The sequence below is a fragment of the Perca flavescens genome, chromosome 1 (genome assembly GCF_004354835.1).
Source record: "Perca flavescens isolate YP-PL-M2 chromosome 1, PFLA_1.0, whole genome shotgun sequence".
NCBI lineage: Eukaryota > Metazoa > Chordata > Actinopteri > Perciformes > Percidae > Perca > Perca flavescens.
In genome coordinates, this window is record NC_041331.1 from 25,094,503 (window position 1) to 25,122,390 (window position 27,888).

The window sequence follows — 27,888 nt, forward strand, 5'->3', positions numbered from 1 at the left end:
TTTTTAATTTGATTTTTAATAAGTGTTCTACTTTTCAGTAACATATATGGGCTAACTAGTGTTTACGTTAACTAGCATGTTCTTGTAGAAGTCAGTCTAACACGGTAGCAAACCTGTTGCTCTTTTATAATACTGTGAAAGACTAGGGCCAAAAATGAATATGCACTTTATGGTGCCTCTTTACTACATCTCTCTCTGCATATTATATGTGTATAAGCATGTAGGCTCATCTATATTTAAGAATTATTGGGGTGCTGGGGTGGTTCCTTGTAGCTGCCTTTTAGGTTGGGTGTTTTTTTTCCCTCTTAATTGACTGAATCCCATTATATCACATCTGTATCATCCGTATTTTTGTATAAAGTTAATGTTTAAAATGAATAAAATTTAAATGAAAAAAAATACTGTAAATTGCTAGGACAAACTCTTGGCACATAGGATTTATATATATCGTTGAGTATAATCGTCAGCAGGAATTTTTGTGAATACGTTTATGTTATGAGCTGGGCTGGGCTGGGAACCAACAGTTGTGTTTTCTTAACTTCGCAGTAATGAAATGTTACCCATCCTCTCTAATCGTACAACCATTATTGAAAGTCCTTTTGGCACATTGTTCATGTAGTTTGTGATAAATGGGAGGGGGGTTTACACTGTCTGACGTTAATAGACAAAAAAAACACAAAAGCAAAAACACATTGAAATAAAAGCCAGTACACAAACTCATTTGAAAAATAATGTAATGGTTTGTTACTGGTACACCTTTGAGCCTTATTTTCTGTTAGGAAAAACAGCTTCAGTGCAGTACTACTGTATTTAACTAGATTTAAAGAATTGAAAACTAAAATAAGTCAACAGATATAGAATATAGTTACAAAAATGGTCAATCTTCCCAAAAAGGCACAGGGGATGTACAGTAGCACTTGCATCCCTCTTAAGGAACATTTGCATAACTGAATAAATACATCTGCTGCTCATCAATATCAAACTGTGCCACAGTGGAAGCACGGTCATCATGCAATTACAGCAGAGTGCAACATTGTGAATTAGTGGAAGAACACAGCATATAAATATCTCTCCAGAAAATATTAAGACTAAAACAATGATAAGAGTTATTAAGTACCATTAATCAAAACTATGAATTACAAGATTTCAAGCATATACAGTATTTATATTTGCAAAAATTATATTCAACAACCACATTAAACCAAACTATCCTATATGTTGAGTAACATGTGCAATTAATAGCATTTGGGAGAGCAGGTTCTGCACTCACACTATACACATCTATATCAAAAGACACCTGAACTAGTTATTGCCAAAGAGTTAATCTGAATATCATTGGAAACTGGTAATTCTAGCATCCAAGATCGATGCTTCTGTGTGATAGGACAGATGTTGAGTCTGTCCAGTGGTCGTATATTTAAAATTACAAAAGGGCTTGGATATTAAATGCTTATACTGTTATTTTAGGACATTAGGATATTACACAGTGCTAGTTCCTCGCCAGTTTTAAATAGACACTGGATGACAGATCCATTTCCCCCTGATGTGTCTCAAACCACTCTCTAGTTCAGCAGGTGGTAAACTTCCCAGGCAGACATTTTTAAGAGTCTCCAAATAAAGTCTTTGCAGCGCATTGGAAGTTTAGCTTGCCAGAAAATTCTCTGATTGCACGATAAAATCCTGTTAATCTTAATGCATTAATCTCACCATCGCAATCCTGACTGGAAGTACAGTAACCTTATCGCTTCACTGTTTCCTATTATATTATTCCTCTAAGCAGAGTAGCATTAGCTGGAAACAGGAACACATGTTTTTTACAAAATGTATTACAAAGTATTGTTATTGGTACAGTAGGTTTAACTTTTCCCTATGTACAAATATCAGGCTTTTCTTTAAACAGCCTGTATGGACTGTCGTTATAGTTGCCAACTATGTCATTTTTTATTCTAAAATGTCAAAATTAGACACACACAGTGTATTTATGACACTTGCTATCCAGATGATTTATTGCTGATATTTTCCTTGTCTGTCCCTTTGCTTTCAAATATTTATCCATTCAGCTACAGTTAATATGAATAGTTTCTCCTCAGTGCCTTACCAGAAGGCCTCTATAAAAGTTTAATAAAACCCCTTCAAAAAAAGAGAAGAGGAAATATCTACCACAGATTGAAGTCCTCACAGCTCGACTAAAAATATAGGCCCTTTTCTCTGCTTTAAAAATAGAGTAAATCTACAAAGTAAGACCCTGAACTTGCACTATTTGTAGCTTACAGTGAAACGCCAACACAGCCATTAAATAAAATATGGGCACTTGGATCACATAGCAGTTTGTGCAAAGAAAAAAAAAAAAGGAAGAAAAGAAACGCCTCATTACATTCAACCAGGCCAGATCTTTGTTTTTACCACATAGTAAAATACTTAGCAGTGTTATTTTCTGTTCCTCTTTCTGAAAAATATAATAAAATCTAGGTAAAATATTATAATTACTTTTCCTGGAAGGTATAAACAAATTGAGTACGTTGAAATCCACAAAAGAGGATTAGAGCCACATGTGAGAAAATTAATTTGAGTTCCAAGTTTAAAGTCAGAAATCTGACATTTTTTTATTTATTTTTTAACTTAAAAAGAAAACTAACTTTAAACTCAGAACTTGAATAACATTTTCACATGTGGCCCTAATCCTCTTTAGTATAAATCCATGTTCAGTGAAATGCATCATTGCTGCTGCAGAAAACACGGGCATTTTCTAATTTCAAGCATTACTTTTTAGATTACATTTATCCAAGTCCATTACAGTGGGGAAGTCTTACTGACAAACGAGAATTCAACAAAAGGACAACTAAACTGATGGCATTGCTACACACACATTCTTAGTTCAAGTTTAATTATTACTTTAAAATGTGCATTAAATCACAAGTAAATCTTGGAGAGGAAGCTCTCAACTTGAAAAATTAAATATCCAAAAGTCTTCTTGTGTGGGTACACTAAGCAAAAAACAGAGCACTTTTCTTTTCTTAAATCTTGAGGAAGACCTAAGCTGAAGTAGACACATCTATTATACAAATGCATTGAGTATGATGAGCTTTCACAGTCAGAAGAGACCTCACAGTAACAACTCACTGGCCAATGAGGAGGATGTGCTTTGGTTAATCTGAATTCCTCAACTGTAACAATAACTGGACAATAATGATTCAGTCCTAAAGAGAGAGACACTTCAGTTTAGAAATTACCTCAGAATTCAATGCAGCATCAACGGTGCAAATTCTAGCTTATAAATTATTACAAATCAGAAGTCCAAAGTTAGTTTTTTCCATTTCTCATTTTCCTTTTTAAGAAAGAGGTAATAGAAAATAAGATGATAATTGTTACACAAACCTGTACTGAGCACAGAAAGGTGAGCCCTAAAGCACTGTGTGTTCAGAGAGAGTCATTAGCAAGAGTCTCTGTAGAGAGCCAAATCTTCGCCCCGTTTAGAAATTTGCTAATGGGGGTCCCTTGAAAACTGCGGCGACATAGGTTTCCCATTGGGGTGAAAGGAAAGGAGGAGGTAAGAAAGTCTGGAGGTGTAGGGGAAGTGGCCTTAAAATACATCCTCCTTTGGTCTGACAAGGGCCTACTTGGGTTGGGGAGTGGCATGCTGCCACTGGGTCCCTTATACTGCCTGAGCTTGCTCTGCAGTATCTCAATTTCATCGACCAGTTGGGAAAGCTTGTGGTAGGCAGTGATGGGGCCTCCTTTGGGAATGCAGGCTTCAGGAACCCAGCGTAGAAAGTAAAGCTTCCAGAGAGCCATGTGTGAGGGCAAGAGCAGGGGAATCAGGAGGCCCTGCTGGTCAGCAGCTCGAGAGAACCAGTCTCGGAAGAAGCGCTCCGACGGGCTTTCGTCTTTCACCGGTGAAAAATCAGGCTTCAGCTCCGACACCAGAGAGCCCCGTCGGGTCAATGAATCCTCTCCAATCTTCAGTCCATTGCGCAGAGATGCAGGCGTTCCTCGCAATGTGGAACTGTAGGTTTTCTGCTGAAGGAAGGACACACATGCTTAGTGAGAATGAATTCTAACCAAAGCTCACTCAATTAGTACATCTCCACCTGCGTGCATGACTAGGGTTGGGCATCATTTGGGTTTTTTCCTATACCGGTGCTAAAACAATACTTTTAAAAACGGTGTGTAATAATTCACGTTCTGTGCGTTTTCAGAAGTTGCTGATGACACGAAAACAAAACTGTGCCCATAAAATCTCAGCAGCAATAATTAAAACTGCTGACTGGATGGATTAGTCAAGTTAAACATTTACGCCCATCAGAAACTTTGTGCATTTCAGCAAAATTCATACAGTATGAAAATAGTAACACCTACCACCTTGAGGTAACTGTAAGGAGGTCAGAGGATTGAGGTGACCCATTTCGAAAATACCTACACATCATTATAGATCCTAGTCTGATCTTGAAAATACAAAGGCTATTGTGCGGCGAGCACCTTTAAACTACTTAGAAATCACAGTCACAGAGGAAGCTACACTGTATTTACACTCTATGATATCGACCTTGCAAAACAAAAAGGAAAGGACAACCTCTAATAACCAACTTCAAAAAATACTACATATTTCTTCTTATTTCTTCTATTCCTGAGGAAAAAAAAGGAAATTAAACTGCGGTAAGAAGTACTTGTGCATTAACCAATACGAAAAGAAAGTACAAGGACAAGAGTGTAATACTTGGTATATTGATGGTTTTGGGTGCAGCCGTGTAACTAGCACCAAAAATAGGCTACATGACTGTAAACGGGAAAACCATTAAACTAAAGGTTGAAAGTCTACTCTGAAATTCCAGCGTTTGTCATATATCCAGGGTAGTAAAAGAAGTTAGCATACAACTACTACTGCTGCTGCTACCAGCTACTACCCCTAGAAACATGTAGAGCTCAGTGTGTTATATACCTTTGTGCGTCTGAAGGTTTTCACTTCTCCATTCTGAACACAGGCCGCTCCTTTGCCTACGTACATGGGGTTGTTAAAGAGGGTCTGGTCTTTGGTGGAGAACTGCTGCGACCAGTCCCAAACAGGAGGGAAATACACAGCCTGCTCTTCTCCTTGAGGGATGGCTTTATTCTTGGCAAAGTCCTGTAGAGTAAACACAAGGTTATTTATACTTTGGAAGATTTTCAGTGTGTATAATAATGTTTTCGGTATAATACTGTGTACAGACTTGAGAGAACAATCCATGTACGTAAACAAAAAACACAACTGCCATAATTTGCTTTTGTCAATTCATTTAGTTACTTTCCAGACCACAGCTAAATGTGTGCTCGTCTGTGTGCATTACGTAGCACTGTTTCCTGTCAGTTATCTGACACACACAGAAGGAAATTATAGTCTTTGACATGAGAGGATACCACAAAAACATATTGCTTTTTTTACACACCATCACCTGGAATTATAACATGCGTTTTTTTATTCTTCTTGGACTACTGACACAGACATGGCATTTTCACATATGAACACATTCTGACTTTTAAGCAAGCACAAATCAAATCATGAGTTGTTTTTTTTGTTGTGTAAAGATTTGGGTTTGTTGTAATTTAAAGCTGTAGTGCATAACTTTTTGATTTGTTACATTCAAGCCATTCCCAAATGAGTTGCTACAAAGCCCTACACAACTCTCTCTGTATTTCTCAGTACGACGGTTCAGAAAATGTGTCGTCCGGCGACTTTCGCACACACGCACTCAAGTGAAGATAATTACCTCTTCTGAAGAGTCCATCATGGATTTATATCATCCCGGCTTGATTACTGCAACTCCATTTTCACTTGTCTTAGCAAGTCGTCCCAGGATCGCCTACAACTAGTCCAGAACTCTGCTGCTAGGCTGTTGACCAGGTCCAGCAGGATGTCGCACATCACTCCAATTTTATACTCATTACATTGGCTTCCGATCAAGTTGCGGATCCAATTTAAAGTTCTTGTTCTGGCTTATAATGCTTTGCATGGTCTGGCACCTGTTTATATCTCAGACCTGCTGCATCTGTACACTACTAACGTCCCTCAGGTCTTCTAACCAAGGATTACTGGTGGTCCCACGCACTCGTTTAAAAACTAAAAGGTGACCGTTCCTTAGAAGCAGTGGCTCCAAACCTGTGGAACGCCCTTCCTGCTGTCTTATGTTCTGCCGTCTCTGTTGAAGATTTTAAAAAGCAGCTGAAGACATTTGTTTAAATTCGCTTTTGACTCTTGTTTGTAAACTTTGGGTTTTAGGTTTTAATTGTTGAAATGATTTTCATTGGTCTTTCAATAATTATTTTCTTTTTTCCCTTGTTTATTTTCTGTTGGATTGTTCTGTATTTTTACAAATGTTTATCATGTGAAGCACTTTGGGACTTTGTCTGTAAAAAGGTGCTATATCAAATAAACTTATATCTATCTATAATGTTTTATTTTTTTATCCTCTGTGTCCTCCTTGGCTACTAGTAACTGCGTGGAGGGTTGGGGGTGTTGCGTGATCACGCAAGGTTTGTATCATGTGGACACACCGACAGTTTTGTCTTCATTACTTAGAATTCCTCATGGAGGCAACAGAAAACTATGTACTATAGCTTTAAAACAACAAAATGTTCTCATTTAATTGATTTAAACATATTAAGGATTATGGTGGAATATGTTGCATTTGGTGCACAGCATTGTTCACTGTGGTATTTCCATGTATAAATATATTTATTAAACTCAACTAAATAAATTAATATGCAATCGTGTGTGTGTTTATCTCACTATCAAGTGCTGAGCTCGTTGTTGGGGAGAATTGAAGAGAAAAGTACTGAAGAGTGGGATCCACATGCTGTCACTCAGTACTGTCAGATAGGCCTCTGTGAACTCGAATGCTGCTGGGTACTGGTTCATCATTTGCCACACGCAGTCCAGGAACAGCAGGAACAGTGGGGACTAGACCGAGAGAACAGAGAAAAACAACAAGAAGCACTAAAGTCTTAGCATTTCTATTAGATCTAGGAGTGGGTTATTTACTGTCAGTCAAATACCTCCTCTTTTTCATTCTTCTTTAAGTGGTTGCATCTGTCCAAGAAGCGATGGCCAGCCATCACCCACTCCTTCTGCACCAAACTCTGAAAGCCAATGAGGCTGCGATAATGAGGGTCCAACATGAGCTGCACCAAGGAGGACACTACACAGTTCAGGTCTCGGTCTTCCTCCTCTGTACAAGTAGATCAAAAGAGAAACAAAAATCTTAAACAAGCGGTTTGCAAGGAAAGCACTTCCGAGGACACTGATGGCTATAATATGGTAATGATTGGAATTTGACCACAATATTTTAAATGTACTTTGGCTGGTGTGCATGTGTTTGAAGTCAAGCATTGGTACACTATCACAAATAATGGTATAAGAAAATCAAAAGTTAAGTTCACCGTCATGTACAATGCAGTAAAGTAAAGAATAAAGAAATGCTGTAGCTGTGTAAAACCCTGGCTTGAAACTGTGAGGCTTGCACTCAAAATAACATGGGGACTAATATTACAAAAGAAAGAGTGTTACCTTGAAGAATGACTGAAGCATTTTTTCCATCCAAGTTGTACACTATATCAGCTGAATGTTTCAGGAAAGCCCTTGAGTCACAAACGGAGCATAAGTGTTTTAAAACAGATTTTGAAAAACATGTAGTACTATTTTCTAAGTTACCAGCTTTGTACGGTGTACCAAAGAAAAACATCAGTGTCTTGGCAAGATATAAACTTCATAAGTTTCAAGTCATATTTTGTGCTTGTGCTACTAATGGCCCAGGCAAGCAGAACATTGATTTTGAGGCAGAATAATCATGCTGCAACTAATCTCATGAGTGTAAATTTATACAAAACAGCATAGAAATATACATACAATGTACTTCCATAGATACATTATTGGATGTGTAATGAATGTAATGAGTGTAAATGCATCTCATACGACAATACAAAAAAAATAAAAAGATGTTTATGCAGGTATGTTTTGTTCTACAAGGGTAACAGAAATGTCGTGAAGGCCAGCAAAACCTTTTAATTTTGGCACTTAATTTTCACCACATAAACTACACTGTTTATAACAATATAGTTTATAAAGAGCCATCATACAGCTTTAGGTTGTTTACATACCTGACGTACTCCAGCCATCGTGAGTTTTCAATTGATGAGAGCCACCGCTCTTCTGACTCCTCAAAAGGATCTGCACGAAATCAAAAAAGTTAAACAGTGGCCGGGTTGGGTCAGTGGTACAGCAGGCGCACATATACTGAGAGGTTTATGCCTCGACGCAGAGGTCCAGGGTTTTAATCCGACCTGTGACAATTTCCTGCAAGTCATCCCCCTCTCTACCATTTCTCACCTAGCTGTCCTGTCAAAAATTAAAGATGGAAAAGCCCAAAAAAATAATCTTTAGAGAAGAAAAAAAAAAAAAATAGTTAAAAACCTTGTACGCCTATAAAATTATACAAAGCATGTCAAGAAATCCTTTCCATTTTCACTTAAAATAAATGTGCATTGAGATATATTTCACACAAAAGGTGTATGGATAATTGCAGAGGTTATCAACAGTTACTATTGAAAGTGGCATTGAGGCTCACCTATGACACAGATCTGCCTGACTTTAACAAAGGCACTCTGGATGTCCTGGATGTTAGGCAGCAACTTGTCTAGATCATACCGGATGACTTCACTGCGCTGTGGGTGGCTTTTTGTGATGGCAGTGAAGACCCTACCACAACACAAAACATCGATGACTGGGTTAAGGAGGTCTTAAAAACAGCTGAAGCAACATCTTACCAATACATCATTTGTATATTCAGAACATTAGCATAACCCGTTTATTACCAAAAAACTGTATACTGAATTGTATCAAATCTCAATATTTTATTATTCCTCTGCTGTAGTTGAACATCTGTTGGTGGTTATTGAATTACAGTGTGAAACAGAGTAGAAACAACACATTTATTCCATGTTCTGAATCTGAATAAAGTAGAGGAGTTTAGTATACTTTTGATCGATCTTCTTTTGTTGCAATGGATCACTTATGTTGGCCATGCGGACAAGAGCACTTCCATTTGGGTGATTCCAGCACCAGAGCTACAAGGTAGAATGGACATAAAATCAGTGCTCTGATCAATCAAACTGGAAGGTACTTGGAACTGACAGATAATGATTACAAATAACTCTATTGGTGACCCTCGTATGTGCTAATAAAATTACATTATAGGCCTAATAATAAATAACGGAAAGGAATAAAGGAAGTATTCCTAAGCAAAGCTAGACAACCAGCACACTGTTAAATGGAGATATCAGAAAACTCACCGGGATGCGCTGATCAGTGAAGAATATGGAGTACTGCTTTAGATCCTGATCTGCCAGAGAAACTGGGACCACAATGTACTCTGGAAGACTAAAAAGAAGAATGAGTGAAAGACTGGTGTTACACAGAAATCAAAAACAGGACACCACTAAAATAAAACGAAACAGAAAACAGGAAAATATATCTAAGAAAAAGTATTTTCATGTTTCCCACAACCTCCAATCTTAGTCAGAAAATAAAGGACATCCTAATGTAGAAAATTAACATTTAGGCTATATAGTATATTGTATCACTTATCTATGCCCATCTTTTTCATATGAATAAGTGTGTTGCTTCATGGGTCTGTAACAACTAAGGCCAAGTGAAGGTGCTACAGACATACTCCGCCTACGACAACTATCATAAAACAAACAAGAGATGAAAACCTTTGTGAGATGACATAACTCTCGTTGATGGAGCACACCCTCCACTCTGATGCCCCAGTTCTCTTGATCTCGCGATCCCAGTCTGATGGAAGGTCAAAAATGGGGGTCCTTAATCCTCCTCGAGGGGCGGAACCATTGACGTGCTTTTCTGGAAATAGATACACTGAGATTACTTCTGGTGCATAACGTGGAGAAATTAAACATGGATAGTCAAATTTGAAATTGATATATACATACCTTTAGATGCATGGTATCGCCGCCCTTGATACTCAAAGCCAAACAGCAGTTGAAGATCAGCTGGATGTGAATAGTGGGCAATAGCAAGGCAAACCTAGAATAGCAGAACATTACTTTTATGGGACATACAGTACAATACATTAGATGTTCAGCTGAATTGAGGAATCAATTAAAAATGATCAAGGCAGATTAGGTTTCATCACAACCATTCAGCTTTCAAACTCTGGTACACTCATAGTGCTAAAATGAGGTACATTCTTTAACCATACAATCACAAGAATAGGTGAAACCTGGGAAAGCAAATATTTAAAAGAAATCCTACTGCTCTGGTTTTACAGGACTGAATCTTCCTGTGGCTCCACTAGAGTCACACAAAGCAGTCCATTCAGTAGTAAAGCTGTGAATAACATGAGGACACAGAAAAGGCGCGTGCGTGCGTGTGTCTGCTCCCAACTCTGTAATTTCCTATGGCAAAATAACCTATTATCGGTTGGGTTAATTCCATATGTCACAAAGAAAAAAAGAACTGCGCCTCGTTTTAGGTTCACACTGTAATTACATGCAGGAGTGAGGGAGGGAAGAATCATTTCTAGTTTGAGTGCTCTATACAGTACATAATCATTCTTCCATATTCTGTTGTAAGTACTAGAATACATAAAATAAGGGGAATAGTGCATTTTGAAAAAAATTAAATTGAGACTTAACACTGGTCGTGGTCATGAGACTGTCCAATGCAGTGCCATACTTTAATGCGGTTTAATCCAAATGCATGTGCTATGGAGCTGCAAGTCCTCCAAAACCTACTCACAACCGCTCCCAGATGACATGGGAGATCAGACGTGCAACTATGTACATTCACATTTATGTCCATTTCATTGGCACACTGTAGAGATTAGAGATATACAGCTGCCTTACTCTTGTGGGTCATGTAGAGAGGCTGCAGGGAGCCAAGTGCTCCTGAAGACCTTTGTGCACATAATTCACAAATACATGTCTATTTCCAGGCCTTCTACAACTTCAGATACCACAATGATTTTAATTCCACATCTGTGCTTAGAGAGCGTGAGAGTGCTGAATGTTTGTTTTGTTACTGTTGGCTGTGTTTTCAGTTGGTTAAGTATAACTATCAAGCAATCACATGTTCCCAGGGCAAGTTCTGTCGAAGGTGACAACTTCCAGGTTTGATTTTTGCCTTAAAAAAAAAAGGGGCTTTTAAGTCTTCGTAAATTCAGTCAAAGCCGGAGTTGCTGCTAGTTACCACAACAGTTCAACCCACTACACAACTGACAACCTGGCCTTTAAGGCTGCATGACAGTTGGCCACAATTTCTGTTCTTATTAAATTATTTTAGCTGGATTTAAAATGAAAGCCTACCAAGAGCCTGGGTATGTCCGAGGTTTCTTCCTAAAAAGGGAGTTTAATCAATCTACACTGGTATTGAGAATAATTTGTTAGTTGAATGGCTACTAATATGTTGCTGATTTACAGGTCCCTCAACTACACTCTAATCTGAAGAATGAAACATCTGTCCATCTAATCTCTCTGTGCAGGAGAGGAGTCAGAGTCACGCTGCCAGCTGATCCTACAATCAGGATCATTCTTAGTTTCTTTGCCTTGAATAAGCATTGTTCTCATTGTGTCTTATTCACAGTTTGGCTAATGGCCACACTGAAAATGCCTTTTAAGTAGTTAGTTGTTCTAGTCAGATGGAGGGTGTGAAAGTGACACATCAAAGTTGGTATGGTATACATATCCTTGTTGCTGAGGAAGTGGTCATAGCACTGAAACTGATTGTGTATATGTAGTAGGCTTACACAGTCAGGAAAGGAAAAGTTGGTCAGCAACAAGTAACAGTGAAATGGACAGGGGGAACTGAGAAAAAAGGGAATAAATGGTTAATACTAACCAATTATTCATTTGAAGGTTACAGACAGGTTGTTTTTGGCATTTCATATACAGTATTTGGCCATTTTCATTTAGTCAGCTCAAGACCCACCTAGACCTAAAGTCGATACGAGTCTGACAAGGATTATTCTGATACTTTAAAAAGACCAGCATAACATTACTGGATTTTATATAAAACTCATTTCAGTATCACTCACCTTTTTGGCACTCTCAGGCCCAGCCTCATCAAAGCAGAACCTAATGATGCGCAAGTCTTTGCAATAGAGGATGAGCTCTGTCGGGTTGAACTTCAGCTTCTGGTTTGACCCCAATACTTTCTTCTTCCCCTTTGTATCATTTGCTGAGAGGAACAAACAAAAAAATATGACTAGAACTTCCTGCAGATGTGAATGCTAAGCTTGGCTAGCATGACATGGTTGCTACCAATGGATGTCTTGAGATGTAATCTTCATATATTATCAAGATCTTCAGTCTAGCTTTAAAAGGTCCCATCACATGGTGTTCTTTGGATGCTTTTATATAGACCTTAGTGGTCCCCTAATACTGTATCTGAAGTCTCTTTCCCGAAATTCAGCCTTGGTGCAGAATTACAGCCATTAGAGCCAGTCCCACGATGAGCTTTTCTTAGTATGTGCCATTTATGTGTCTGTAGCTATTAAGGAGGAGAGAGGGAGGAGCAAGGTGGAGGGTGGGGGTGTGGCCTTGACCAACTGCCTCTTTGCTCGTTTGAAAGCCATGATGTCTCTCTCTCATGGGTGAGCCAAATTCTCTGGGCGGGCAAAGCAGAGAAAGGGGAGGTAACCTTGCTCCTTATGACCTCATAAGGAGCAAGATTCCAGATCGGCCCATCTGAGCTTTCATTTTCTCAAAAGGCAGAGCAGGATACCCAGGGCTTGGTTTACACCTATCACCATTTCTAACCACTGGGGGACCATAGGCAGGCTGGGGGAACACCTATTAATGTTAAAAACATGTAATGTTTTCATGCCATGGGACCTTTAAAATGGAGCTACAGCTTGTTAAAGACCATAACATTGGCCAAGATTGCCGGCGGTCCCGCGCTTCTCTTAGGGTTAAAAGATCAATCTCTGTATTTTATGAATCATTATCGGATCATTCAAATGAAGATCAATTTGAATTGGAAAATCAATTTTTGGCCCTAATTATTAAGATTTATTAGTATTAATAATAATGAGAATGTTGTCTTCAGTAACCCAGACAGGTCAAAAACAAGCTTGATAAAACAAAGCCTCATGCTTCATCACTGTAACACAACAGACCTTGCTCTGGGCAGTTGGCCATGCAGGGTCAGCAATCGACAGCAATGAGATCTATAAACACGGCTAATCCCGGCCAGGCTGCACTGCCACTAAACACTGCCTTAGCTGTTCCATCACTTGTTATCACATTGCTGACCAGGAAAGACCAACAAATGAGACCAGTCACCCAAGCTGTCAAAGATTAATTGGGGGGCCCATCTAACTTTAACTCTGATTGTAGCTCACTTTTGTAAAATGACAGTAGGAAGGATGCTAAATGTTTGTTCTGAAACAGGCGATTTAGTAAGAGACTAAGCAAAATGCTAACATTAGCTTGCTTCTTAATACCATTAGGAAAGTTATAGTTGGGGTATTCTGGCTACTGATTAGACAAAATGATACATTTTGAAATAAAATTTGGGTTCTGGTAACAAGAAATGCACATGGAAATCAGTAGGTGAATGTCAAACATGACAATAGCAAACCTGCAGAAAAAAAAAGTTAAGGTTTTGCCATGAATGTTATGTAACACCAAATGTACCGGTTACTACTTGCTCCAGACAGGTGAGGGGGATGTCGTGTTCTCCAAGCAGAAGGTGGGACAACTGGGACTTCTGTGGTAAAGGCAAACAACAAAAAGTATGTGTGACATTATGTAGACATTATTTTACACCCATAACTCACTGAAATATTATCTAAAATACTGGTGGGTAGACAGAGCTTATCCGCTCAGACTGAGTAATGATCAAGTTCTGTTTATTATGGGAACACATTCCGCATAGCTGGAAATGACGTCTGTTCTTTTACTTCTTGTGCGATATCACCAACAATGTAGTGCAGGAAAGTACACACGTTTTCCTTCCTCCTTGCCAGCTGCACTGCACTGCACATACAAACATGGCTATAGAAATACAAGTATTGAAGCTATACAGCAGTATGCTGGTTCCACCAATAGATTTCCCAAATATAAAAGATAAAACCGTATCCATAGGAGGCCATTCTTAGTATGAAGCCTGATAAAACCGACACTTTAAAGAAGTGCATGAGGAAGTTACAAAACATTGATTTTGACAGTCTGTCATGGCATCAGACCAACAGCCTTATATGTTTTACTTTTAAGAATGACTAAATATCCAAAACAGCACATTTTGACTGATTTAAAGTCAGACTACACAAATACCTGTTTAGAAGGGGCATCTTGAGGGATGAAGGAGACCTTAAAGTTGGTGCATATCAACTTCCCCCAAAGGTCATCCTGGCTGCTTTCAGCGCTGATGCATTTCCTCACAAAATTCACCTCATTAACTACTATCTCCCCTGGAGACAAACAAATGAGAGAAAAAGATGTGAGTGTAAAACCTACAGTCTACCACTACAGTTTAAGGAAGAATACATAAAGTGAAAATTACAAAGTAAATAAGATTAAGATTAATTGGCTTAGCTTTGAGTTTCTGAACATACCAGTAGTTGACATTCTACTAAGCTATGTGCAATCCTTTACTAAATTCCTCAGACTCAAACAAGAAATAAAGCTCATTAAAGCTATTTATTAGTTTGTTATCAAAATAATGAAATTTTATCCAATCATTACTAATTTGTATAAATTGTAATAAAATATCTAATATTTTCAGAGAAAGAAATGTGTAATAGTAAAAGTACCTATAATTTCTTTTTTGCCGTTATAACAGTGACCACAAAGTTATCTTACGTTTTTTACATTGCTTTCTTACAGTAATTGTCCTCCATCCACCTCTTTCTACCCTCACCTTTTCTGTTGTTCCTTCGTACATTTACAAAAATTTGCACATTTATAATATAATGAAATTGACAATAATTCTGAGTCTGTAAATAATGTTGATAATGTGTTGTTTTTTTAATCTACTGTGTATGTGCACTGTTTGTTGGAAAGCAATGACCTACATTTTGTTACATATGTGCCTGCTGCACATTGTGTCAATGACAATAAAATTGAATTGAAACATTTAACCATGTACACTAGAGGACGGATACCCGGCCCGGCTTCGGACACATATTTAGAAATGATGTTCGGGTTCGGGTAGGGCTTGGTCACATCAGCGCGATAAGGCATTGAACATTTTAAATTTAAAACAGCTTATTATGTAGGAAGCCAACTGTGCACCTGTGTTAACGTGCGCTTGTTTCCCCGTGTGCGCTGATGCGCTCATCTATTGACATTTCCAAATGCCTTCCTACAGTTGCTTAATAAAAGCGGGCTGTCCACATAAACAAACGTACAGGTGTCATTAGTATGAGAAAAAAAAAAAAGATTTTAACTGTGTCGGGCTCTGGTCAGGCTCGGACATAAATATCTTAATGCCTGTCGGGCCCACGTCGGGTTCGGTTACTGCTCTGTTGGACACGGGCCGGACTCGGACAATCAAGCAGGATTGTGAGGTCACTTACAAATATCTCATCTGTCGCCAGTGCTTTTCTATAAGAGTAGCATGGTTGTTAAAGGCTATTTTTCAAAAACAAAAGCTAAATTATTTTAAAAAGCTAAAGCTACTATACCCAAAGCCAAAATGCCCTGCACAAAGTGCCACATGCAAGCACAAGGCATATTTTCATATCTCTTATGAGTAACATGACCCTTATCGCTTAACATGACTACAAATCATTAATGTTGCTATAAAAAGTTGCCCCAGGGATATTGAAAAGATGACAGCCGGGGCAGCGGTGGAGTCGTACAGACGCATTCAGATCAAAGGACTGCCTCAGAGCAGCATGTAGCAAATGCACAGTATGTTAAAAACAAGTAGGCTGAAACCAACATGAAACCTGTTTTTATGTCCCGCTCCAAAATCAAGATGGGAAAGCAACGACAACCCCTAAGTGGTAAATGCTGCTTTGGAATGGATGTCAAGTTTGTTTGTTTTACCAGCCCTTTAGCAGGTACTCAATAAAAATTCTCATGTCAACCTCAACCTTAGCAAAAGTACAGCAGGTTTGCAAATGTAGATTCTTTTTTAAGAGTACTTCAAGGACCTTTAAAAAGATATTGATAATTGACAAACAACTAATGAGACTTCTCTCTCTTTTAGACTGTTTTTACTCCAAATAACACACAATGTAACACAATACAAAGGGTGTGTTGAGCCACTCCCATGAGGCTCCCAAATCAACTGCTCAGACCAGAATCAGAGTAAAACATTGAAATGAAGGCTTTCCTGCTGCTCCAGTTTTTTATCTCACTACACGGATTGGCACAGCTTGAGAGAATTAGGAACTCCATACTTAAAACCAATTTTAAGAGTTATAAAGCAATTGTTTCTGGTAAAAAAAACTTTCCACAACTGAGAGGTGGAAACGATGTAAAGATATAGTGGGGTAATGGCGCCCTGAGCCGATAATTAAGTCACACTCCCTCAGCGTGTGGTGTAAATTCGAGCTTGTCTGTTCTTTTTATTGATAGCCAGTCTGGCCACGCATGCATTTTCGTGCATGTGGCCGTGACAAAAATATGTCACATATTTGTGAACAGTCTGCGAGAGCCGTGTGGGGAAACTATTTATTTTTAGTATTTCAAGTACAGCCACTTTTAAAGCTATAGTGCGTAGTTTCTGCGTCCCCCATGAGGAATTCTAAGTAATAACAAAACTGTTGGCGCGTCACATGATACAAGCCTCACGTGACCGTGCACTGCCCCGCCTCCTCCGCCACGCAGTTACTAGTAGCAAAGGATGGACACGGATGATTAAAAAAACACGATGGACTCTTCAGAAGAGGTAATTATCTTCACTCGAGTTTCCGCGTGGGAAAGTCACCTAACAACAATCTTTTGAACCTAGCCATACTGAGAAATACAGAGTTTTGTGGAGTTGATAGTCTTAATTAGCTTTGTAGCAACTCATTTGGCAATGGCTTGAATGTAACAGACGTTTATTAATATCAAAAAGTTACGCACTAAGCAAACAAGTGAGATGTCTAAGATATCTAAAAGTGATAATGACAGAAACTGAACAAGCATCTGATTATGTATCAAGCAATAAGTAAACATTTTTTGTGAATACAAATATTCTCAGGATAATGCAGAAGATAGACTTACCTTGAATTAACTTGGGCTCCAACTTTTTAATAGGCGGTTCAATAGTTTTCTTCACATCAGTCTAGAGAAAAAGCAGATGTCACATTAGAGTTAGTTAAACACTAGTGTGGCATTGTCAGACCTTCCCTCCACAGGGCTGGAAGGTCTAGCTAGTCCACACAACATTGCGGGATAAGAGAAAAACATGCTCTGGTTTATTGGCATTTCTTTTAAACCAATCACAATCGTCTTGGGCGGTGCTAATCGTCTTGGGCGGTGCTAATCGCCGGACGGAGCAATGGTGCCTCTGTTCCTCCAACTTGTTTTGGTGGAACATGTGTACGTTCAAAAGTTGTTTTAGTTGTGCCAACTAAAACAGCACCTGAACAATCCCGTAAATGAAACGTTGTCAATATAGACTAGTTAAACGCTAGCTTGTCGAATGGTTAATGAATAATGGCAAAAATGTGTCATTTCAAGGTGGGTTGTAAACACAATTTGAAATAATAATTGCCTTTAAAGCTATATAGTGCGTAGTTTCTGCCGCCCCCATGAAGAATTCTAAGTAATGACAACAAAACTGTCTGCGCGGCCACATGATCAGCGCGTCCCCTCCTCCACGCAGTTGCTAGTATGATGAACTCTTCAGAAGCGGTAATTATCTTCACTTGAGTTTCTGCTCGGGAAAGTCACCGGACGACAATCTTCTGAACATAGCCATACTGAGAAATACAGAGAGAGTTGTGTGGAGCTGATAGTCTTAATTAGCTTTGTAGCAACTCATTTGGCACTGGCTTGAATGTAACGGACGTTCATTAATATCAAAAAGTTACGCACTAAAGCATTAAGTGTAGAACTGATTTTTTTTTTTTTTTTAAAAAGGAGACTTGTAATATGGCTTGCAAATTCCAAACACTCTTAAAATTCATGGTCGCCATAGACCATGTTGAACATCCTGAGAGCTGTTATGATTTGTTTTTTTGAATTCATGTTACAAAAACAGTTACAACATGTAGTAAGCAACTGGTGCAATCTGTTTATAGAACTAGAAGAACCAAAGATACACAGCAGTCAACTATCAATCAATTTAATTTGACACATTAAATCGTACAGAGAGAAAAAGCTGTTACCCAGGTGGTTTGGATCTTCCTTTTTCTTGCAATGCCTGGTGTAAATATCCTTTAGGCAGGGTAGGGCACCGCCTATTGTGTGTTCAGCAAAACAAACCACTCTATGCTCCAAGACCCTCGTGATGTACTTTAAACTGTCCACCCTCTCCACCAAAGACCTTTTGATATTAAGGGGGGCGTAGTTCCTTCCCTGCTTCTTACCAAAGTCTATTATCACCTCTTTGGTCTTGCTGACATTCATGAGTACTATGTTGTTGTCCTGAAACCAGCAGGTCAGGCCCTGATCAGCAAACTTGATGATGGTATATAATAATAATAATAATAATAATAATAATAATAATAATAATGCTATAAATCCTCAAATACTGCGCACACTTGCAGATACAGTGACAGCCTATAAGTGTTTGGACATTCATGTGTTTTTCATTGTTCCCTCTACTCCAGAACGCGTATTTCCAATAAATGAATGACTAGGAGGTTAAAGTGCTGACTTTCAGCTATAAGAGTGTATGGGGTGAAAGAGTACAGAATCACAGCATTTTTTACACTTTAGGTTATGTATAAAAGGGCGACAGTTTTGAATCTAGTTCATTAGATGTTTGTGTAAATATTTTTAAATTAAAACTAAAAGTTAGCACTTAAACCGCAAAGGTATTGCTTTATTTAAAATCCAATGTGTTGGAGTACACAGCTAAAACAAACCCAAATACTAGGACTGCATTGTTCATGAAAAAACATATTGAAATGGTCAGAGCATATTTTGTTAAATAAGCCAAGTGCTGGAACTTCCCAACATAAAATTAGAGATGGTCCGATACAATTTTTTGCTTCCGATTCTGATACCTGAACTTGCGTACCAATCCAATACCAGTGGGTCATATATTTTATTATGTTTTAACAACTGTATACTACTATCCCTGTATGGATGTGATATGATTAATATCTTTGTTGTCTGTCTGGCTCTGAAACATGAACAAACAAACAATGAATGCCACAGAAGTTTCTTTTATTATCCAGTTTGACAGTCAGTTATAACGGAAAAAGAACATAAATAAACTACTTTAACGTAATTTCCTTTAGGGCTTTATTACGTGGTATCGAATCGGTGCATAAACTCCAGTACTTACCGATACCAGCGTTTTAGACAGTATCGGAGGCGATACCGATAACATTTCGACATAAAATGCATCCCCTCAGAGTGTAAAGGCCATTCATGAAAACTGAATCAGCATTTAGTGCAGCATTAATATTCTCTGATTAATGTGCAATATTTTCAGTGCATTTAATCCTCGATTTGAAGCTTTTACCTATATAGGCAATTAGTATATTTTTAGTATATTTTAGTTTGCAATTTGTATGTGGTTATTACCAAGACCGGAGCATGCCCACGACTATATAATGATGTTAAACTCGAATACATACATTGACGCATTATTGCTTTTAAATAAAAATGGCAATAGAATTTTTTTTTTATCTTAATACAAAACACTTCCCAACACTAGTCTTGACTTTGCCAGTACAAACACAGTAGTAATATCATAGTCATGTTTGGGTTGTTGCACTAGCGTCTTTAGGCAAACGCTTTGATTTGCGGTCTCGAGAAGTACATACTGGCAAGCCTACTTATTCTCCTTTTAAAAACGAAATAAGATTCTCCATACAAGTCTCACTTCTCCAAATTTGATTTGGAAATTCTAACCAGTGTTAACCTTTCCTGATTGCTTCTTTTCCCGACCGTAGTCAGGAAAACCAGGGGAGACTCGTTACCTCCAGGGCCGACGTTACAAGGTAAATAACGTCGGGGTTAAAATCCCGTTACTGGTGAGCGAAAGAATGAGCTTGGCTTTTAGTCTGGAGTTTTATTTTGAACTCATACACTGTGTACAAAACTTAACTTATTTAACCAACTCTGCTCCGGTCGCATTCCCCGTCTGCTTTCTTCCTTCCTTTTTTTTTCTCTGCCCCCTCTTTTGTTTACACATGCACGGAGCTCTCTTAAAGGAGCCGCAGCACCATTTTACAACACTACCCCCCCCACTCTGGATGGATATTACAACTTAATTCCACTCCAGTAAAATAACACCTTTCTGTAACAGGTATACAGCCCTCGTTTGCAATAAGTCCACCTCAGTGGGTCAGTATAGGCCTAATCAGTATTTCACAGTCCATTACTACGGGCAATAGTCACTGGTGGCGTTTCTCAATGGACAGAGGCAATCCTTCTAGCGGCGTAAACATGTTGTGGTAGGGCATGCATATTACACAAGTCACAAGGTAACCTAAATAATATAGGCGATCAAGCATCTAAATGATAAAAAGAAATAACTGGATGGACCCAATAACTCCTAAGTTTTTTTTTTAGCATGAACACATGTAAAAAAAACAACTGTTAGCTACAAGCAATATAAAAATTCACCCTCATAACTTTTTTTTAACTGAAAAGTTATCCTTATTTTTTTAAATTGTCCATGAGTCCAATGAACTTAGTGAGACACCCACTCTCCAAACCTGGCTGGGGGTCTTTGTTGACGACCTGGCCTTTGAGAACGAAACCTGTTGAGATGGTTCCAGTCCGCCACCCCACTATCCTGAGGGTCCTCAGCGGAATGACGGGTGGGGGACAGTGGGGTTACCAGCCGGTGTGTCCCCTGCTTGGTTCAGGATGCCACAAGAAGTCTCCTCCACGCTTCGTCTTGGAGAACAGTCCGACGAGGTCTGGGTCTGCAGTATCTGTGTCCAAGGCTGGGGGTGACACCTCCACAGGTGTCCAGCCTTGAGCAAGCTCCTTGGCCCAAGAGTTGTCCAGTGAGTCACGGCTGCGATAAGGTTTCAACTGGTCATGATGAACCACTTTCGCTTTGGTCTTTGGCCCTTTTTGAATGCGATAGACTAGGTCATCCAGCTGCCCTAGGATGAAGAATGGCCCCTCATATGATGGGAGGAACTTCCTGACTTTATTTTTTACTTTCCTTGTACCCTTGATGAGATACCACACAGTATCTCCAACTTGATATTGCGTGCGGCAACAGTTCTTGTCATACTGTCTCTTTGCACGCCCGCAGACTACGCCGAGCGCATCCCTGGCGATCTGATGTGCCAGCTCCAACCGTTCACGCAGGTGCTGGACATACTGGGGCCGTGGGGACAGTGTCAGAGTCAGGGGCAGGCCGGTTACCAGGTCCACCGGTTCGCTGACTTCCCTGCGAACATCATGTAGTTTGGGCTGAAACCAGTAGCACTGTGCCTTGTTGCTCTGTAGGCCATGACTGCATAAGGAATCATGAGATCCCAGTCCCAGTGACAGCGCTCAGCTGTTGTGGCTAAGATCTTCTGCAAGGTGGAATTGAACCGCTCCACCTGGCCATCAGACTGTGGTCGGAACGGTGTAGTGTGTGTTTTTTCAATGCCAAACAGTGTGCACATTTTCTGGAATACTTGGGATTCAAATTCCGACCTTGGTCGCTGTGCAACGCCTGCGGTGCTCCATAACGGCACACCCACTCCGAGGCAAGCACTCCAGCTACACTTTCGGCCTTATCATTTGGCAGGGGAAACGCCTCTACCCATTTTGTGAAGTAATCCTGTATCACAAGCACATAGCCGTTGTGACGCTCTGTCTCATTCAGTGGCCCCATAATGTCCAAAGCGACCCGCTCCATGGGGGCTCCCTACCCTGATGGTCCCCATAGGGGCCTGCGGTGTCTTGCGGGGTCTGGCTTTAGACGCACAGCTGGTGCAGGTCCGACACCAGAGAGTGACATCCTCCCTCATCCGGTACCAGTAGAATCGAGTTTGAAGCCGTATACGGCACGCTCAACACCAAAATGTCCACCAATTGGTCCATCATGCATCTGCCTCATGACATCAGGTTGGAGGACACGTGGTAGCACAATTTGTGGATAAAACTGGGTGTCATCCAGACAATAGAACCGCCTGACAAGGATTCCATTTCGGATGTAGAGCCGCCTCCACTGGCTCCAATATGTCTTTGTGGCTGGACTGCATGGTGAGACTGCAACCCATGTGGGCCGCTCTCCACCAGCCTCCATCCAAGCCCTGATAGGTGCAATGTCAATATCAGCTTCCTGTGCCTGCTGCAGCTCCTCCGGGGACCAACCACAGAAAAATGCAGCCTCACTGGTCTTAGCCACATTAATCTTCTCTTGGGGTTTGAAATTTACCCCCACTGGACTCTCCATTGTCGGGGCTAACGAGCCCTCTACCCCACTGGACTCTCCATTGTCGGGGCTAACGAGCCCTCTACCCCCACTGGACTCTGACTCGCCTGGCTGATGACAGAGTCCAACTCACATTGCACCGCTTGGTGGCAGACGGTCTTTTTGGATAAAGGGGGTCCTGGAAGCTTACATGGGCAGGATTGGCGACACGGCTGCCTGGAGAGGCTGTCGGCATTGTTGTGCAAGCGGCCTGGATGATGGATGATCTCAAAGTCGTATTCACCCAGTTTCTCCAACCATCTGGCAAGCTGACCTTCCGGCTCCTTCATCTTTGTCAGCCAACGGAGACTGCTATGGTCCGTACGCACCCTAAAAGGACGCCCCAGGAGGTACTGTCGAAAATGTGATGTGAACTCCACTACGGCTAACAGTTCGCGCCTTTGTGGTACAGTAGTTCTGTTCAGTTTTGGACAATTTGCGGCTCCCGTCGCCAGCACACGCCCCTGCCCTGCTGAGCTTGAGACAGGACAGCACCAATGCCAACGTCACTTGCATCAGTGTCCAGTATCATGTGTCCCTGGTCTAAAGGGTAGCCCAGAACTGGCGCGGTGGTTAGCAGATGCTTGAGTCTGTCAAATGCCTCTTGACACTCCGTCGTCCACTGGAACCGAGCATATTTCTTGGTCAGGGCGTGGAGGGGCTCAGCTACCGTGGCAAAATCCCTCACGAATCGTCGGTAGTATGATGCCAGGCCGATGAATTGACGGACCTCCTGGACTGATGTGGGTGTAGGCCACTCCTGAACCTTCTGTACTTTGGTGGGGTCCGTGACCACCCCTGTTCTGAAACTATGTGACCCAGATAGGCCACTTCACGGCGGAAGAGGCAGCATTTTGCCGGCTTCAACTTCAGGTTGGCTTGCTGCAACCTTTCAAAAACTTGGTCAAGACGCTGAAGCATCTCCGACACATCCCGACCCAGTACAATTATGTCGTCCAAGTACACAAGGCACGTCTCCCACTGCAGGCCAGCCAACACCACGGTCCATCAGCCGTTGGAATGTAGCTGGGCGTTACATAATCCAAACGGCATGACATTCCATTCAAACAGCCCGTTCCTGGTGCAGAAAGCAGCTGCTCGGCGGGCTCGGGGGGTCAGCTCAACTTGCCAGTATCCAGAAGCAAGGTCCAGCGTACTGAACCATTTGGCAGTGGAGAGGGTGTCCAATGTGTCCTGGATACGGGGCAGCGGATAAGCATCCTTTATTGTGCAGTCGTTAAGTGCTCTGTAGTCCACACAGAGACGGTATGCGTTCCATCCTTTTACGCACCATCACGATGGGTGAAGCCCAGCTGCTGTTGCTACAACGGACCCTCCCAGCTTCCAGGCTCTGCTCCACTTGTTGGTCAGCATCCTGCTGCTTTTCCCATGCCATTCGACGTGGTGGCTGCTTGACAGCAGCTCCTGGCCGTGTCATGATGTCATGCTGCACCAGGCTCGTGCGGCCAAGATCGCTAGGTCCAGTCGAGAATACACCGCCGTAGGTGCACAGCAGCTGGGCTAGCTGGAGCCGCTCCTCTCGGTCGAGCTCTGCTGCACTCTGGTTGTAGAGCTCGTGCAGGTGCTGGGGAACAGTAGGGTGCTCTGACTGCCTGGCCTTGGCTGTAATGTTGGCCGGCTGAATGGCTTCTGCAGGTTGAAGGAAACCCACAATAACTCCCGCTTTATGGTTACAGCTGTATTCCCAGGATTGAAGATGCGGAGAGGCACGCTCTTAAAAGGTTGAGCTTCCACCAGCACCGGGCGACTAGCACTTTGTGTTTCTCTACAAAGCCTTTGGTGGGGCTCAGCATCACTTCCCCTTGTAGGTGTTCTTTAATATGGGTGTTACCTCTTATAACATACTCCAATCCAGCCTCGACCACCACAGTCCGGGCGACTCTCACCGCGTGCGGCATCCTTGGTCTGCTCATGGCGTGGAAATATGGCACCTCTTCCCCAAACAGTACGATGCGGGTTATTTCCAAAATCAAGGCGTGCTTGGGCCTGAACGAGGAATGGATGGCGAGGAGGGCCTCTTCACCAGCAATGTCCGCCACCAGGAAAAGCACGCCACCTGTCGGTTGTTGATCTGGACGGGAATGTACGCCTCCCCAATGACAGGAACATCACCAGGCCCAACCCCAGCAGTGTCTTTACAGTCGATGGCTGAAGTGATGGTCGAGCATTTGAGTGGATGGCGTTATAATGGTGCAGGGGCAAAACGCTCCTCCGCCCACTATCCAGAACAGCACAGATCTCCAGTTCCTGAATTGTCAGATGAATGCTCATTTCCTGACTATGCGCTTTAACGTGGAGCACAGTGGGCTCTGAGCTCTCATGGGAAACTGTTGGGGCTGACCTCTGGTGGTCTTCCTTGGTGAAGGGCAATTCCTCTTGATGTGACCGATGCCTGAGCAGTTGTGACAGTGAATTTCTTCCCATTTAATGTCCTTATAGTTTTTACGCTGGGGCTGGTGTGCGTTGAAATCCACAGTGTGCGTTGTTGTTAGTCACAACGGCACCTGTCACCCCACGCTCAGCTCCTTCCCTGACCATAGCAGTGCGTGGTTTCTGCTCTACCAGGCTGTGTAGCCCTGAATGCATGAGGCTGGTGACATGTGATGCTGCTCGCCTAGTGGTCTCATAGCGACGGGCAATGTCGTAAGCTTGAGCTAGTGTGTGGGGCCGCTTTTCCAACAACTTCTGCACAATCTCTCTATCCCCTATTGCATGAGTGAAGATTTCAACACCGATGGCATCCTGCTCTTTCTCGGTCCTGTCGCTGTAAGCCACTGACACTTTGCCGTATATGTCATCTCGTAACTCATGGAGAGCCTCGTCTGGCATGCGAACGCGCTGTCTCAGTTCAATAGCCACTGCAGCAGCATGCTCTGAAGAGGGGCCATAAGCAGTTTCGACTTCCTCCACCAGGCGGCTGTAGTCCCACTGATGTGACCGTGGATTCCTGTGGACGATTGCCCCTGCTGCACCAACTAGGCAAAACTTTAATTGGACAGCCCTAGTCTTTTCAGTCCAGTTATTTGCCTTGGCACAGCTCTCAAATCGGTGTAGGAACTCCTTCCACGGTGTGGTGCCATCATACTGGCCGGGACGTAGAGTGGGGACTCTTTCTCTGTAATCGTAGTCATCCTCACTCTCAGATGAAGGCTGACGTGTAGGATTGGGCCAGCAAACACGTGATTTACGCTGTTCACACTTGGGGAGAGGGGCTCAATCTGTATTCCTGGATTATCATTTTGCTGCAATGTATCACCAGGGTCATTGTCTTTGAGTGCATTACAGCCAGGTGTGTGCCACTGTGAGCCTGAAAGGCATGGGGGATGACAGGAGACAGGAGTGCTATGAATGAAACTCCCTGGGTGAGCAGGGCCAAAGGGGTTTGTACTGGGCATTGCAACAGTTGCTGCTAATGGCACTGCCGGCTGCCTACAAACTTCATCCGTATGCACGTGTGAGCATGGGTCTCTGCAGCGCACGTCTGTCCCACAGTCTCTTAACACATCATTTTTGAATGGATTAGTGTCTGATAACTTCAATGGTTGAATGGGGATATAGCTTATTTCACTTGCATTCTGTGTTAATGTATCAGTCTCTTCCTCAAGAAAGAATGGGTTATTTTGTCTTCTTTTTTTGGTCGAATATTCGGTTTTTATTTCCACTTCATCCACGGCAGTCAGTGACATGGAAGGGTTGGAGTAGCTGGTCATTTCCCTGAACATGTGTTTACTTTCAGCCGCAAGACGCTGACTGGAGCCTGCCATCTTGGCTATCTTCTCATCAGTGTAAGAGAAGCAGGCACGGTTATGCTAACTCCTCCGGTTTATCTCACCGGTTATTTTCAGTGTATGCTCACCACTGCTGCTCTTGTTGTACTTTTGTCGGTCCCTTCGTGGTCGCCAGTGTTAACCTTTCCTGATTGCTTCTTTTCCCGACCGTAGTCAGGAAAACCAGGGGAGACTCGTTACCTCCAGGGCCGACGTTACAAGGTAAATAACGTCGGGGTTAAAATCCCGTTACTGGTGAGCGAAAGAATGAGCTTGGCTTTTAGTCTGGAGTTTTATTTTGAACTCATACACTGTGTACAAAACTTAACTTATTTAACCAACTCTGCTCCGGTCGCATTCCCCCGTCTGCTTTCTTCCTTCCTTTTTTTTCTCTGCCCCCCTCTTTTGTTTACACATGCACGGAGCTCTCTTAAAGGAGCCGCAGCACCATTTTACAACACCAGTAACATTTCCAATCTGTTTCAGTTTCTGCATTTTCTTTGCGGCGGTGCACCGTTTCAAACTCTAAATATTAAAACTTGATTTTAGAGTTTAATTATTCCGACCACCACAGCAGCAAGTCAGTAGGGCTGCATACAGACTGTGCTTCTTTTTCGGTCTATATCTTTTTTTAATCTTGACCACAGTTCAAATATCAACTTTCCTTCCTCCACACCAATCACGAGTAACGACAACTTCAGCCTAAATTAATTCAAATTATTGGACACTGGTATCGTATCTGCACCATCCACCGTGAAAAGTTACATTTGCTGTTATCAGTCGCAATAAAATAACATTACATACCTGTACAGGGGGAAGATAACACTTGAAGGTTGGTTTCATGGGTTTGACAGAAAACATTGTTTATGTTCTCCCTTCCAGGGCGCTTGGCTGTTGCCAGTGGGGGAAAAACAACCGTCAATAAAGTTTAGGTCAGCCCTTAGCTGAGTATATCCGACACTTCCGTGTGTAACGTTAAAATATTCATCGAGGCAGCCTGCGAGCGACGGTACTCCTCCACTTCGATAAACAGTCAAGTAGCAGATTACGCTAGCTGGATAAAAAAAAGTTGACAGAAGTTAACGTTGAGATGTCTGCGTTAGCTTGGTTAGCTAGCTAGCATAAAGTACTACATTAAGTTTATAAATGCCGTTTCCACGCAAAGATAAAACAATGAAAAATAATGTAGAGGCGCCCGTTGTGTGTCTACATTTTCTTTCCACCTGTTACTGTATTAGTTTCCCTCAGTGACTTCCCGAATGTCTAACTAATTCAGCCAAACGCAGAACCTGATGCTGTAAAGAACTTAACGGCCATGTTTATAAAGAGCCGAGGTCCAGCCCTACTTCCGGGCTCCACTGTTGAGCTATATTTTTGTACCGAGAAATTCTTTTATCAAACTTTCTGAAAAGCGGAAACAGTACAGTGGGGTATTCTGCACATATTCTTAGCCAAATTGGTATATACTACTATACGTTATCGTGAACATTGTTAGCTTTGTCATTTAAAATATAAAAAGACGATTATTTTGTTAGCTTTCATCAAGTACGCCACACATGGACTACA

The 27,888-nt window shown here is 41.5% G+C and overlaps 1 protein-coding gene across 2 annotated transcripts; it reads right to left on the minus strand.

The window, feature by feature from the left end:
• Nucleotides 1-717: 717 nt before the first annotated feature.
• Nucleotides 718-27,888, minus strand: mtmr10 (myotubularin related protein 10). Of its 2 annotated transcripts, none has more exons than XM_028574285.1 (16): nt 27,127-27,888; nt 17,209-17,269; nt 14,323-14,459; nt 13,684-13,756; nt 12,081-12,223; nt 9,979-10,072; nt 9,742-9,889; nt 9,319-9,406; nt 9,005-9,093; nt 8,595-8,725; nt 8,128-8,197; nt 7,538-7,608; nt 7,027-7,199; nt 6,761-6,931; nt 4,937-5,119; nt 718-4,014 (listed from the first exon to the last, which is right to left on the minus strand). In XM_028574285.1, the coding sequence occupies exons 1-16, from the start codon at nt 27,181-27,183 to the stop codon at nt 3,418-3,420; spliced, it is 2,286 nt and encodes a 761-aa protein (XP_028430086.1). In that variant the 5' UTR covers nt 27,184-27,888; the 3' UTR covers nt 718-3,417. The 2 variants fall into 2 exon arrangements, with proteins under 2 accessions (XP_028430086.1, XP_028430075.1); XM_028574274.1 differs by having other exon boundaries at nt 718-4,017.